The 13,425-nt window shown below is 31.6% G+C and overlaps 1 protein-coding gene across 6 annotated transcripts in view; it reads right to left on the bottom strand.

Moving 5' to 3' along the window:
• The window catches only part of LOC117176036 (prostaglandin reductase 1-like), a 149,312-nt gene that overhangs the window by 13,624 nt on the left and 122,263 nt on the right, over positions 1 to 13,425 (bottom strand). For 4 of the 6 annotated variants that reach the window (XM_033366016.1, XM_033366018.1, XM_033366017.1 and 1 more), the window contains one exon: positions 10,657 to 12,064. The exons of 1 other annotated variant lie outside the window; for it this stretch is intronic. In XM_033366016.1, coding sequence (XP_033221907.1) covers positions 11,708 to 12,064 — 357 coding nt within the window. In that variant the 3' untranslated portion in view covers positions 10,657 to 11,707. Of the gene's footprint in view, positions 1 to 10,656; positions 12,065 to 13,425 lie in introns of those variants that run through there. One more of the 6 variants, XR_004467571.1, reaches the window with a different exon arrangement.

Genomic DNA, 13,425 nt, shown 5'->3' with positions numbered 1-13,425 from the left:
AAATATGAGGTGAAAATACAGGCCAAATGCTGATGGGTTGAAGAAAACTTCTTCCACCAGAAGGTTTTGATACAATCTGGTCCCGGTGCGGAATAGTTCTTCTTCCCTCTAAAATACTTTTTTCACCTCCTCGGTAGTGATGGGTGGGCATTCTTTATCAGTTGTTATGAGGGCAACACATAACTCCTTGAAGCTATTTATATTTTCTGAGTCTTCGTCCAGTCTATGCTGAACTTCGTAGACTTCTCTCCAAAATACTTCGACCTCCTCTGGTTTGGGTGGGTGTTCGACAGTAACTGGAGGGTCTTGGAAGAGTCGAGATGGGTCAGAGAGAAACTGTTGATTTTCTCTGACCCATCTCTCCCTCCACTCTAGACTTCTATATAGACTATGTAATAGAAAAATTGCTCGCAAGCTTCATAAGGCTACGCGAGTGAACGCCCTCAATATGAAGCCAGATCGAGCCAAGAAGACCTGGGCGCCTCAAATGAGGGGAACAGATCAGCTGCTTACAAGCCCACGAATGAGCCTGGAAGCATTGTCCAGCAGGGTCCACTTGGAGGTTTCCGTTCCTAGCTACTGCCTGCTCAGAAGAGAGCAGGAAGGAGCTTCGCCCTTGATCAAATAGCACAGAAGAAAATTGAAAAAACGGGTTTTATAATTCTTAAAATATTCAGTTTTTTCCATATATCATAATTTCACGGTTTGTTTCCAAAAAGAATCCTGATTAAAAAAAAAGTTGTCTTACGATTCCGATTTCAAAATTAAGTAAAAAGTTGTGTTCGTTTTATTACTAAGTAAGTAATGATCTATCTAAAAGGTACATACTTGTGAAGATATTTTATTCAACAAATAAGGTATATAAATTTGGGATGAGAAAAAGTAGCCTATATGCTCAAATTTTTTCAGAGTTATTAACAAAATAATTTGAATTATGTAATATATAATACTGCTTTGGAACTTTAGTGATTTCAACTACGTACCATTAAATAGATCATTTGAAAATACAAAGGTTAAGAAACGATTTCCTTTGTGTGCACTTTTAAATATTTAAAATTATTTTATCATGGAATTGGGTCAAACTTATAAAAACTCAAATTAAAATAAACAAATCAATTAAGATCCCGCGTGGAAAAAGCCCCACTGAGTCCTCTTAGCATGAGGGCCCCCAGCGGGGGCCTCATGCATGTTTCACGCGTGAAAATTCTACGAGAGCCCCGTCGAGGGCCCAGCACGGTTGCCCTCACGGATCAACGATTCAAATTTCAAAGTCTAAAGGGTGAATAGTTTTTCAACACCACAAATTTTAAGGTTTCATGAGTTCAGACTAACAAACAATGCATTTCTGTCAAAAATTGGATTACACTTTTTTGAAATTCGAAATCGCACAATTTGGACGTTCCATATCGGCCCCCGCAGGAGGCCAGCTTGGTAGCCCTCACGGATCAACGATTAAAATTTCAAAGTCCAAAGGACGTATATTTTTTTGACACCAGAAATTTTAAGGTTTTATGAGTTCAGACTTACAAACAATGAATTTCTGTCAAGACTTGAATGACTCTTTTCTAAAATTCTAACTTTCACCATATGAATGTTCCATGAGGGTCCCCGGCGAGGACCCAGCTCGGTTGCCCTCGTGGATCAACGATTCAAATTTCTAAGTCCAAAAGACGTATATTTTCTTGACACTACTAATTTTAAGGTTCCATGAGTTCAGACTTACAAATAATGATTTTCTGTCAAAAATTAAATGACACTTTTCTGAAATTCGAACTCTCACAATATGGATATTCCATAGGGACCAGCAGGGGACCCAGCTCAGCTGCCCTCATGGATCAACGGTTAAAATTTCTAAGTTCAAAGGGTGAATATTTTTTTGATGCTACAAATTTTATGGTTTCATGGTTTCAGGCTTACAAACAGCGAATTTCCGACAAAAGTTGCACAATCTTCGGAGAACACACTGGGCCAATTTGATTCACAAATTTTTGGTAGAGAAAATTTTCAAAGAAATTTAAAAAGTGGGCAGTCTCTTTATGTCTGGTAATATAGTTTGAGGTCACAACTATAGTATCAAATATAGTATTAAAGAACTTTTGAAAATGTTTCAAAGGATACTTAAAAAGATCTGCCTTTTTAATATATTCTCAGGAATCAGAGGAAAATCATATCTATTGTATAATTTTTAAATCATATAAACTTAAAAAACAAATAAATATTCAAAATTTTTATTTTTTACTAAAATAGTTTTTCTCTTAAAGCTTTGATTTTTGATAATTTTCTTAAGTCGAACTATTACAAGATCTATAATTATGTAGATTCATCTATAAAAACGCAGTTTTAATTTTGTAGTGTGTCTTAAACATTTTTGACACCAGGGTTTGCACTGCTTGAGAATTGTACAAGAAAACGTTGGTTAATTAGTTTGCAAACAGCACAGTCTGTTGACCTTGAATAGAATTAAATGGATTAAAAAGAAAATTGTCTTAAAAATAGACCTGCAAACCCTGGAAAAGTAATGGAATTTTAAAATAAAAATATAGGCTGGTTCCAAAAAAAAAAAACATTATTGTATTTTCACCAATTATCTTTCTCCAGTCGATTTAAAAAATTTTGTTTGTAGTGTATTTTGGTTATAATAGACTTATGAATTTTCGCTGGATGTATTTTTATCAGTTAAAAGTCCTTAAATGTTACAAATACCTTTTAGTTATTTAAAAAAATGTAAAAATACACAAAACTAACTCTAATGTTTGGATGTATAAGCTTTTTAAGCAAAGAAGATTATTTGTGTCGTAATAAATATCGAGGCGTCCTAACGGTAGGGTGCCAACGCACCCGACACGACTTGACGGTACTTAACCACAAATAAAAGCAATAAAAAAATAACTGAGAAGTTAAAACAAGACAAATCACAGAAAAATAAAAAACAAGAAAAAAAACAATATATCTCTTTCTACAAATTTATTATGTAAATCAAACCCAGAAATTAAAAACAATTTTTAAGGTTAGTGCAATTATACAATTACTAGAAACTTTTCTAGTATTTAGAAAACCAGTATTTTCATTTAAAGTTTTTTCCCTCACTTTCCCCAATTTTCATTTTGAGTGTTTTTTGGGAAGCATCTCGACATGTTTAGGCAATAATAGGCTGTGATGTCAAAAATTATACGCAGATTATATTTTAAGACATATCTTAAAAGGATTTCTAGGTATCCAAATTATCAAAAATTCAATAAATGAATTGCTGGAATTTTTTGGGAATTTACAGTAGTTTTTGCTTAAAACTAAATTGAAAAATGTCTATAAATTTGCGAAAATTTATGGAAATTTCCATAATCCACAATGGAATTTTAGGATTTTTATAACTCAACGTTTTGGGCTTTTTTGGGCACCAATTAAAATTTTGGGCTCATTAACTTTTTTGAAAAAATTGACTTTCTTCTGGAGGTGCTAGCTTACATCAACCCAGCACCTCCAATTCTTAAAATCATTAAATAATAAAAATTCAACACCACCAGAGTTTTGGTCTTTTTTGGGCTCCCAGAAAATACATACTCCAATTTTTGGGCTCCAAACCTTAACGTCAAAAATCAACCCCTCTCTACCACATAGATACGTCTTTGCCAAAAAATTAATTTTTTGAGAATTTTACAATGGCAATAGACTGATTTTTGGACTCCTCGAAAATACCCACTACGATTTTTGGGCTACATCCCTTAACGTCGAAAATCAACCTCTTTTTACCACGTAGATACGACTTTATCCAAAAATAACTTTTTGGAAATTTTAAAGTGTTAATAGAGTCTCTGATTTTTGGGCTCCTCGAAAAAAGCCACTACGATTTTTGGGCTTCAACCCTGTACGTCAAAAAGCAACCCCTATATACCACGTAGATACGACTGAGTCAAAAAATAACTTTTTTGAGAATTTTACAGTTTACAGTTACAGTACAGTGTATGTCAGTCATGTTTGTCTGTCAAGTTCGTCAGACAGATATTTTGGATAAAAATGCCAAAAGTGAGGACATTTTGAATATTTTTGTGACCACTTTTTCAAGATTAAAAAATTTTCTGTACGGATATTCATATTATTCAAAAAGACGAACAATTTCTCCTGATGACTTTTTTCCTGATAAAATCAAAATTTATTAGTTATAGCATTTACAAAATTCTAAAAAACACATGAAAATTAACATTTCAAGCCAAATAACCCACGATATGAAAAAAGTCAAAAGCAGCAAACTGTTGTTTTTTTAATACCCTACAAGATTATCATAACAACTTTTTGAATATTTTTGAAAAATCGAAAATTCAAATTTGGCAGCATAAAAAAATAATGGAAAATCAAAAATTAAATTTTTTATTCAATTATTTATTATTAGCATAAAACAATAACCAGTGATGAGTCGGTTGAAACTATCGCACCCCCTTCCCTTCTATCTCCGCATTAAACGAAGTTTCTCGGAACTGTTCTTTTAATTAATAGACACTCCATACTAGACGCCTCTTTTAGTGAATTATTAGGAGATGACGCAATAGGGAACCACAACTGCGATGTAGAGCAGAAAATTCAATTGACTAGTTCTGGGTCACTGATGTTAGGGATATAATTTAGAAATTAGAAAACGGTACGGCTGATGTATTGACCGTACGTGTAACGTTTAAATACCAAAAACAAAATTGGAAATGAGTAAATTCAGTTTTTGAAAAAACGGTAGTACTAATATACAATTTGAGGGACAACATGTAACATCTAAAAACTTGTAGTTAAACGCAACTTTTTCTGCTTCAAACGTCGTTGCCGAAGTCGTTGAATTAAAGCGGAAGCTAAATCTTTTAAAAATTCAGCACGGCCTAATGAAGGATTTTCTGCTCATAGATTGTACAGAACACTGGGATTAATCGATGCTTCGTTCAGCATATTATTGTATTATACATATAATTACATAAACTATAATTTAACTGTTGTTGCTCGGAAATTCTGTAATAATAATGAACATTTTTCTTTGATTATTTTGTTTTATACAGACAAAAATAGACCTCGCTGAAGTTTGCAACGTTTTCAAAAAACGAATTTACAAAAAAATTTTTTGTGCGAGACCTAAAATTTGAAAGTTTTAAATAGGTCTATTTGATGACAAAAGGTACCAGTAAAAGTTTGAACCCCCTATCTCATCCGGAACACCCTCGTTTTCAACCCATCTGATGTCCAAAGACACTCAAAAAAGTTTCATTATCCTATCTCATCCAGAACACCCCGTTTTCAACCCTCAAAATAATGAAAAATCCAAAAAAAAATCCAAAAAATTTCCTAAAATCCAAACCTAAAATGTTATGCTTCAGAATGGGTCCATCTAATGTCCAAAGACAATAAAAAAAGTTTCATTACGCTATCTCATCCGGAACACCCTCGTTTTCAACCCCTAAAATATTGAAAAATCGAAAAAAAATTCCAAAAAATTTCCTAAAATCCAGACCTAAAATGTTATACCTCAGAATGGGTCCATCAGATGTCCAAAGACAATAAAAAAAGTTTTATTACCCTATCTCATCCGGAACACACCGTTTTCAACCCCCAAAGTATTGAAAAATCGAAAAAAAATTCCAAAAAATTCCCTGAAATCCAAACCTGAAATTTTATGCTTCGGGATGGGTCCATCTGATGTCCAAAGACACTAAAAAAGTTTCATTGCCCTATCTCATCCAGAACACCCCGTTTCCAACCCCCAAAATATTGAAAAATCGAAAAAAAATCAAAAAATTCCCTAAACTCTATACCTGAAATTTTATGCTTCAGAATGGGTCCATCTGATGTCCAAAGACAATCAAAAAAGTTTCATTGCCCTATCTCATCCGGAACACCCTCATTTTCAACCCCTAATATAATGAAACTGAAAAAAATGCTAAAAAATTGCCTAACTTCCAGACCTGAAATTTTATGCTTTAGAATGGTTCCATTCTATGTCTAAAGAAACTAAAAAAAGTTTCATTACCCTATTTCATCCGGAACACCCCGTTTTCAAGCCCCAAAATATTGAAAAATCGAAAAAAAATTCCAAAAAATTCCCTAAAATTCAGACCTAAAATTTTATACTTCAGAATGGGTCCATCTGATGTTTAAAGACAATAAAAAAAGTTTCATTACCTTATCTCATCCGGAACACCCTCGTTTTCAACCCCTAATATAATGAAACTGAAAAAATGCTAAAAAATTCCCTAACTTCCAGACCTGAAATTGTATGCTTCAGAATGGTTCCATTCGATGTCCAAAGGCACTAAAAAAAGTTTCATTACCCTATTTCATAAAAAAATGTATACTCCGAAAATGGATTAAAGAAAATAAAACTGTCAAAAATTACTGCCCTATAGACTTTTATAAGAAAACTGCAGATTGGAATGAACGAACTACATTTAAACATAGATAAATGAACAAAAAAAGGTTTTATGTCGAACAATTGATATTATGTAAATATTAGACTTAATTCAAGTCAATTCATTCGTTTCTCCGACTGTTGATGTCTATGTGACTAAAACGAAAAAAGAACTGACAAATTTTAAATCCTTTAAAATCTCTTGAAATTTTTCAAAGCTCTTAAAAATTCCTTACAATTTTAAAAATACCCTAAAATATTTCAAATCCTTTAAAATCTCATACTAAATTATTGAACTTAATTGACAATGCCTTAGAATCTATTAAAATATCCTAAGATATATCAAATACTTCAACATCTCATATCAAACTACTGTAGTCATTTAGAAATTCCTTGGAACCTTATAAAATACTCTTAAATATTTCGAAACCATTAAAATCTTTTGAAATACCTTGACATCTTTTAAAGATTTGGAAAGTACTTTGGAATTTTTTCAAATAACCCTGTTAAAGTTGTTCAAATTCTTTGGAATTCCTCTCAATTATAAAAATAAGTTGAAAATTCCTTGACATCTTTTAAAACATCCTGAAATATTTAAAATTTTTGTAAATTCCAAAGTACTTTAGAAATCTTGAAAAAGTCCTAGCTATTTCAAAAGATTCCAAGGAATTTCCAAAAGATTTTAATAATTTAGTATGAGATTTTAAAGGATTTGAAATATTTCATGGTATTTTTAAAATTTCAAGATATTTTCAAGAGGTTTAAAAAATTTCAAAAGATTTTTTAAGGATTTTAAATATTTGAGGATGTTTTAAAAGATTTCAAGGAATTTTGAACTTATTTTTATAATTTAAAAGAATTTCAAAGAATTTAAAAAACATTAGCAGGGTTATTTAAAAAAACTCCAAAGTACTTTCGAAGTCTTTAAAAGATGGTAAGGTCTTTTAAAATATTTTGAAGGTTTAGAAATATTTCAGAGTATTTTAAAAGGTTCCAAGGAATTAAAAATTTTGCACAGTAATTTAATATGTGATTTTAAAGGATTTGAAATTGTATAGGATATTTTAAAACATTCCAAGGAATTTTCAATTAGTTTAAATAACTTAAAGCCATTTCAAAAAATTTGAACGATTTTTTTTCATATTTTCGGGTTGAAAATGAAAGTCCTTTGTTAACATTTTAGGTTTTTTTTGCTGATGATTTATCAATTTAGTTAGAAAAATTTTTTTTCTGAAAATTTAACTACTTTGTAGAAAATTCTTTTTGTTTTAGGTTAAAAATTAATTTTTTTAACTACAAGTTTAACTATTCTATGTTTCATTGAAAAGTAATCTTTTCATTGAAAAATGATAATTCTAAAAAAAGTTATTTTTTGTTAAAGTCGTATCTACGTGGTAGAAAGGGATTGATTTTTAACGTTAAGGGTGAGAGCCCAGCAATCGTAGTGGGTATTTTCGAGGAGCCCAAAAATCAGAGACTCTTTTGCCATTATAAAATTCTAAAAAAGTTATTTTTTGACTTAAGTTGTATCTACGTGACAGAGGAGTTCATTTTTTACGTTAAGGGTTGGAAAACAAAAATCGTAATGGGTATTTTCGAGAAGTCCAAAAATCAGAGACTCTATTCAAGCTAGAAAAATTAAAAAAAGTTATTTTTTGACAATTTCATATCTGCGTGTTACAAAGGGGTTAATTTGTTACTGTAAGGGTTGGAGCTCAAAAATCTAAGTGGGTATTTTCTGGGAGTCCATAAAAAGCCCAAAAATATGCCGTGATTAAATTACTTAAAATTTTCAATTTTTTGAAGTGGGTTGATTTTGGAAGTTAAGGGTTCGTTTGGGGAATTTTTTTGTGGATTTCAAGAGCCCGAAAAAAGTCCATATACTCCACAGCATAATGGAATTTCTGAAAGGTTCAATAAAACTTTACAGAAAAAGATAAGATCTATTGTGTTTGATTCAAAGCTTCCATCTGATATGTGGGACTTAGTCTTTGGAGCAGTTGTTTATGTGCATAATCAAACCCCGCTCAAATCAATTGATTTTTTAGCTCCTCTGGAAAAATTTGCACCAGACTTTCGTTACGATGTAAGCCAGATTAAACGATTTGGTTGTTGGACTCACTGTCCAATAACGAGAAATCCAGATTTCCAATTTTCGACACGAGCAGTACGAGGAGTTTTTGTAGGATATACTCATTCCGGTTGCGTATTTTTAAATCTAGAAGCGTGAAAAATTTTAGAGTGAAGAAACGTCAGATTTAACAAAAAGATAGTTTATGGAAATAAATACAAGAAAGATTCCATTAAAAATTGGCATTTTCCAGAGACGACTCAATCGACAAAGAGTGTATACAATTTTGTGAAAACAGCGAAATTAACATTGATAAGAACAACAGTGTGGCATTGGAAATGGAGGGAGCACAGAAAAAGAAACGAGGCAGACCTACGAAACTGCATTTGGTAACAGGGGTAGAAGGTTCCAATGAAACAATTTGAAAATTACAAATAGCAGAATCAATAATACGAGAACCTTATGCTACTCGAAGTTGAAAAATTTCTGACACGAGTTTTATTAAGTTTTTAAACGATACGACAGTTACGCAAAAATATTAATTTCCCGCTATGGAAAAAGAATTTTCAAAAACAAAAGACAATTTGGAAGATGAAATATTGCATTGCCCTGACGCAAATATCAATAATGATTCTCAAACATTTAAACAGGCCATATAATCTGATGAGAAAAACGAATGGATCAATGCAATAAATGACGAATTGTTATCAACAGATAAGAATCTTTGGTAGATCGCCCAAGGTCGGAAAAGACGATAAAAAGCCAAATATCGTTGATTCGAAATGAGTATTTAAAAAAAAGAACAACAGTTTTGGAAAAAATTCAAATCAACATTAGTAATACGAGGATTTAAAAACAAGAACCCATATGATTTAAAAGAAACATACGCGCCAATTTCAAGACTGAGACTTGTACAAACGGTACTTGCACTAATAAACTTTCACGATCTTGAAGCATGCCAATTAGATGTAAACACTGCTTGTCTTAACGGAACCATGGAAGACGAGATGTACAAGAAAATTCCAGATAGAATAAAAGTTTCAGAAAAAATACGAGGGTTTAAAGTGTGCAAAATTAAGAAATCACTTTATGGGTTACGAATTAGTCCCAAACGAAGGAACAAGAAATTTACCGAAGTGGAAAATTCTGTGTGGTTGGTAAAAGACGATTACGATCTTTGTTTGTTCACTTTAGAGTTATGAAAATCTAAAATCATTTTACTTATATATGTTGACGATATGTTATTAGCAACTAATGACAGGGAGAAATTAACGAAAGGACAAACAAACTTAATGAATTCTTCAGAAATCACTGATCTGGGAGAGCCAAAGATTTTTCTAGGAATGAAAATTAAAATAAATAGAAAAACGAACGATTTCATAGAAAAATTACATTGATAACATTTTGACGAAATTCGGTTTTGATGGCAAGTTCCGAAAAATCATTCCCATGGTAACACGACAAGTAGTGACTCATAAACGACGACAGCACGAACAAGACGAATGTGACGGAAACGGTCGATTTAAAATATTTAAGACGACGGGAACAATTATTAGCCTATTCAGAAGCAGGTTTTTCTGATTGCAAATGATCAGTTTCTACTTTTGGTTATATAACTGGACTGTTTAGAGATACGATATCTTGGTATGCGCATAAACAAAATTCTGTTTCTCTGTCTACCTGTGAAATCAAGTATGTGACAATGAGCCAAGCTTGCCAAGAAATAATTGCCATAAACGACAGTTTACTTCCTGCTATACTTCGATGTGATAGTAAAGCAGCAACTATTTGTGCACAGACTAGTGGTGGAAATAGATCGAGTCAAATGACTGAGGTACATCAGGACTATGCGAATGGATTTATAAAATACGATCGAATTATTATTAAATGACTCTTTTTTAAAAAAATCAGTGGGCTGACATAATGACAAATCCACTATGCTTTAAAAACCGTATTCGATTACGACATAAAATTTTGTATAGTGACTGTTTTGAATAAATGGCCATATAACTATTAAAGTCAACATATAATAACGATATGCATTAGTAATTTTGATATTATATTTCAGGAAGCCACTTGAATTAATTGTAACGACGGGATGGACAAGATAAAGAAAGTTTTAACAAAGTATTTTATGACTATAAAACGACTGGTAGAATAAGGAAAACGATGGAAATATATTCTAAGATTGTTTGATAGAAGCAAATGAAGGTCAAACAATGTAACATTTATTTATTGATAATTTGTAACTTAGTCAAATTAATTACGTCAATCTCAGAAGTGAGTTCGAAGTATTTGGACCACGGTCGTATACACAGATCCGGGGGCTCTCGTGTTGGGGGAAGTTCCCTTACATAAGCTAAAAAGTTTCGCGATCCTGCCACCACGCGGTATGGTGCACTAGTCGAGTAGTAAAGAGTTTGAAAACTTAAACACGTTTTCTAGCCTCAAAGTCGGAGTAACACTGATACAACCAGAATCTCGATCTAAAAATATTTGTACGAAGTATTCAATTTGCATCTTTGCTTAACAGTAATTTTTTGTTATCTAGATTATTTACTTTCGTTAAATTTCTGGAATTCCAATTACATAACTATAAATATTAACATATCACGTTGCGTTTTTTAATTGTTTTATATTTTCGAAAGTCCACTTAATTAAATTTATCTCTAATCTTGTAATGTTTAAGATTTAGTGTTCATATATTACTTTGATTAAGTATAAAGAAACATCTATATTATTTAAATTATTAAGTACATGTAGAAAATATTGATTTTCTAACATCCAAATTTCAAATTAAACCGCTACTACTCTACTATTACACTCTTTAATGGCAATTTTTGGAATTAACTGGAACCTTGAATAAGGGAACTATCCCTCCACGTAAGTCCCCAGACCTATGTATACGACCGTGATTTGAACTGAGCGCTTTATTTAAACTCGCTTGACTTTATTACACTTGCATTCTGTTTGATTGTCTGTTGTTGTTGCTATGTTACTATTGATTAGCGGTTGATTTGATCACGGTTTTGCTTCTGTGATTAAATCTATATAAAAAGGACGATATATCTTTGGAGTTTATTCATTCCTTTGGACCTTACTCAAAATAAGTATATTGCTAAAATAAAGCAATGAAGTCCTAAATTATGTGAAAACGACCTATATAACTTACATTTAAATAATAATTATCCATATTTTTGTTATATCAAAAATAATAATAATCAGCTGAGTGACATATTCAGATTTGAATATTTAGAATCCAGTTACAATTTTGCTTTTGTTACTTTAACTATCGCCTTTCCAGTATTTTCTCCATTCAACATTCCAACAAATGCCTTGAACATATTTTCGAAACCTAGGGTAACAGTCTCTCGATATTTAAGTTTTCCTTCCTGTATCCACTTCATATTTTGTGCAAAACTTTCATTACATCGATCGGCCCAACGTGTAACAATAAATCCTTCCATTTTTAATTGCTTAAATGCCATTGCTGGCTGGAGGATTTTAGTTTTAGGAAGACCTTTTCGATCTGAATTATAAGATGAAATGCTACCACAGACGGAAATGCGACCAAAGTCATTCATTCTATAAATAACAGTTCCAGAAATATCGCCTCCAACCTGTGTACAAAAAAACATATTAAAATTATTATTTAACTAACAGTCAATGCACGCGCGCTTTCCCGTTCGTAGATTTTGATTTCCTAACATTAAAAATATAAACAATTTACAAATCAATTATCAAACCAATTTTTAAGTATTAAGAGTTTTTCACATTTTTGAAACAGAATCAGCTGCTGATGAAATATATTGTTTTTCAAAGGCTTTTAGACGACGGGTACTTCATCGATTTGATAGACAACATTTTTTGGGAAAGTTAGGAGTATTTGAACTTTCAAAACTCGTAACGCAGCTTATAAATTGTTTTTCTGATTTTTGCTTTGAAGTGCTGTAGTTTCTAAACTGAGACAGATATTATACTTTTTCCTTCTGATTCTAGTAGCTCATTCCATTTTCTTTCGAAATTTACAACAAAATTTGAGAAAAATTTTAAGCTGACAGAATGGCGTAAGTTTTTCTCAAAATTTTGAAACTTATTTTCCTCAAAAAGGCCATCGTTTTTTTCTTTATTTTTTCAGGGTAGTTACGATTATGGCGATAATATCTAATGAGATTTTATCTTGACCCTGCACCTTGCATAGGAGAAACAATTTTTTTGTTACTGAAAAATGAATATTCACGTTTTGTGCAAAAGCAAGACAAGATATGAAAAAAGTCAAAGAAGCAAAGTTATTTTTATCAAAAACTTTTGAAGAGAAGTCTCTTGGCGCTTTTCTATATCTTGCGTTTCTTTCGAGATTTTCGCCTAAATAAGAATAAATTCCGCTATAGCTCTATTTTTCTCATAACAATGGTCTGTCATAGTATGTCATCAATGAGTAAAAAGGGTCTAAAAGGACAAGAAACTTTTTTTACAACTTTTTGAGAGGAAAAACTTTGCTTCTTTGACTTTTTTCGTATCATGTCTTGCTTTTGCACAAAATGTGAAAATTCACATTTCAGTAACAAAAATAATTGTTTTTTCTCTCCAAGGTGCGAACACAAAATAAACTGCCATGAAATATATTCGCGATAATACTACCTACCTGGAAAAAATCAAGACAAAAACTTTGGACTTTTTGAGAAAATTGAGTTTCAAAATTTTCAGAAAAACCGCCGCTATTTTATCAGTTTTAAGAATTTTCTAAATTTTGTTGTAAATTTCGAAAGAAAATGGAAATAACTACTAAAATCAAAAAGCTAAAATCAGACAATTTTTTCATAAATTGCGTTTCGAGTTTTAAAAGTCCAAGTACTCATAACATTTAAAAAAAAATGTCTATCATATATGTGAAATACACGTCCTCTAAAAGCCTTTGAAAAATAACATATTTCATCTGCAGCCAATTCTGTGACTTGAACATGTCCTGCATGATTCGAAA

The sequence above is a fragment of the Belonocnema kinseyi genome, chromosome 7, assembly GCF_010883055.1.
Source record: "Belonocnema kinseyi isolate 2016_QV_RU_SX_M_011 chromosome 7, B_treatae_v1, whole genome shotgun sequence".
NCBI classification, from domain to species: Eukaryota; Metazoa; Arthropoda; class Insecta; order Hymenoptera; family Cynipidae; genus Belonocnema; species Belonocnema kinseyi.
The sequence above is the reverse complement of the archived record's forward strand: the minus strand, read 5'-3'. Positions and strand labels throughout refer to the sequence as shown.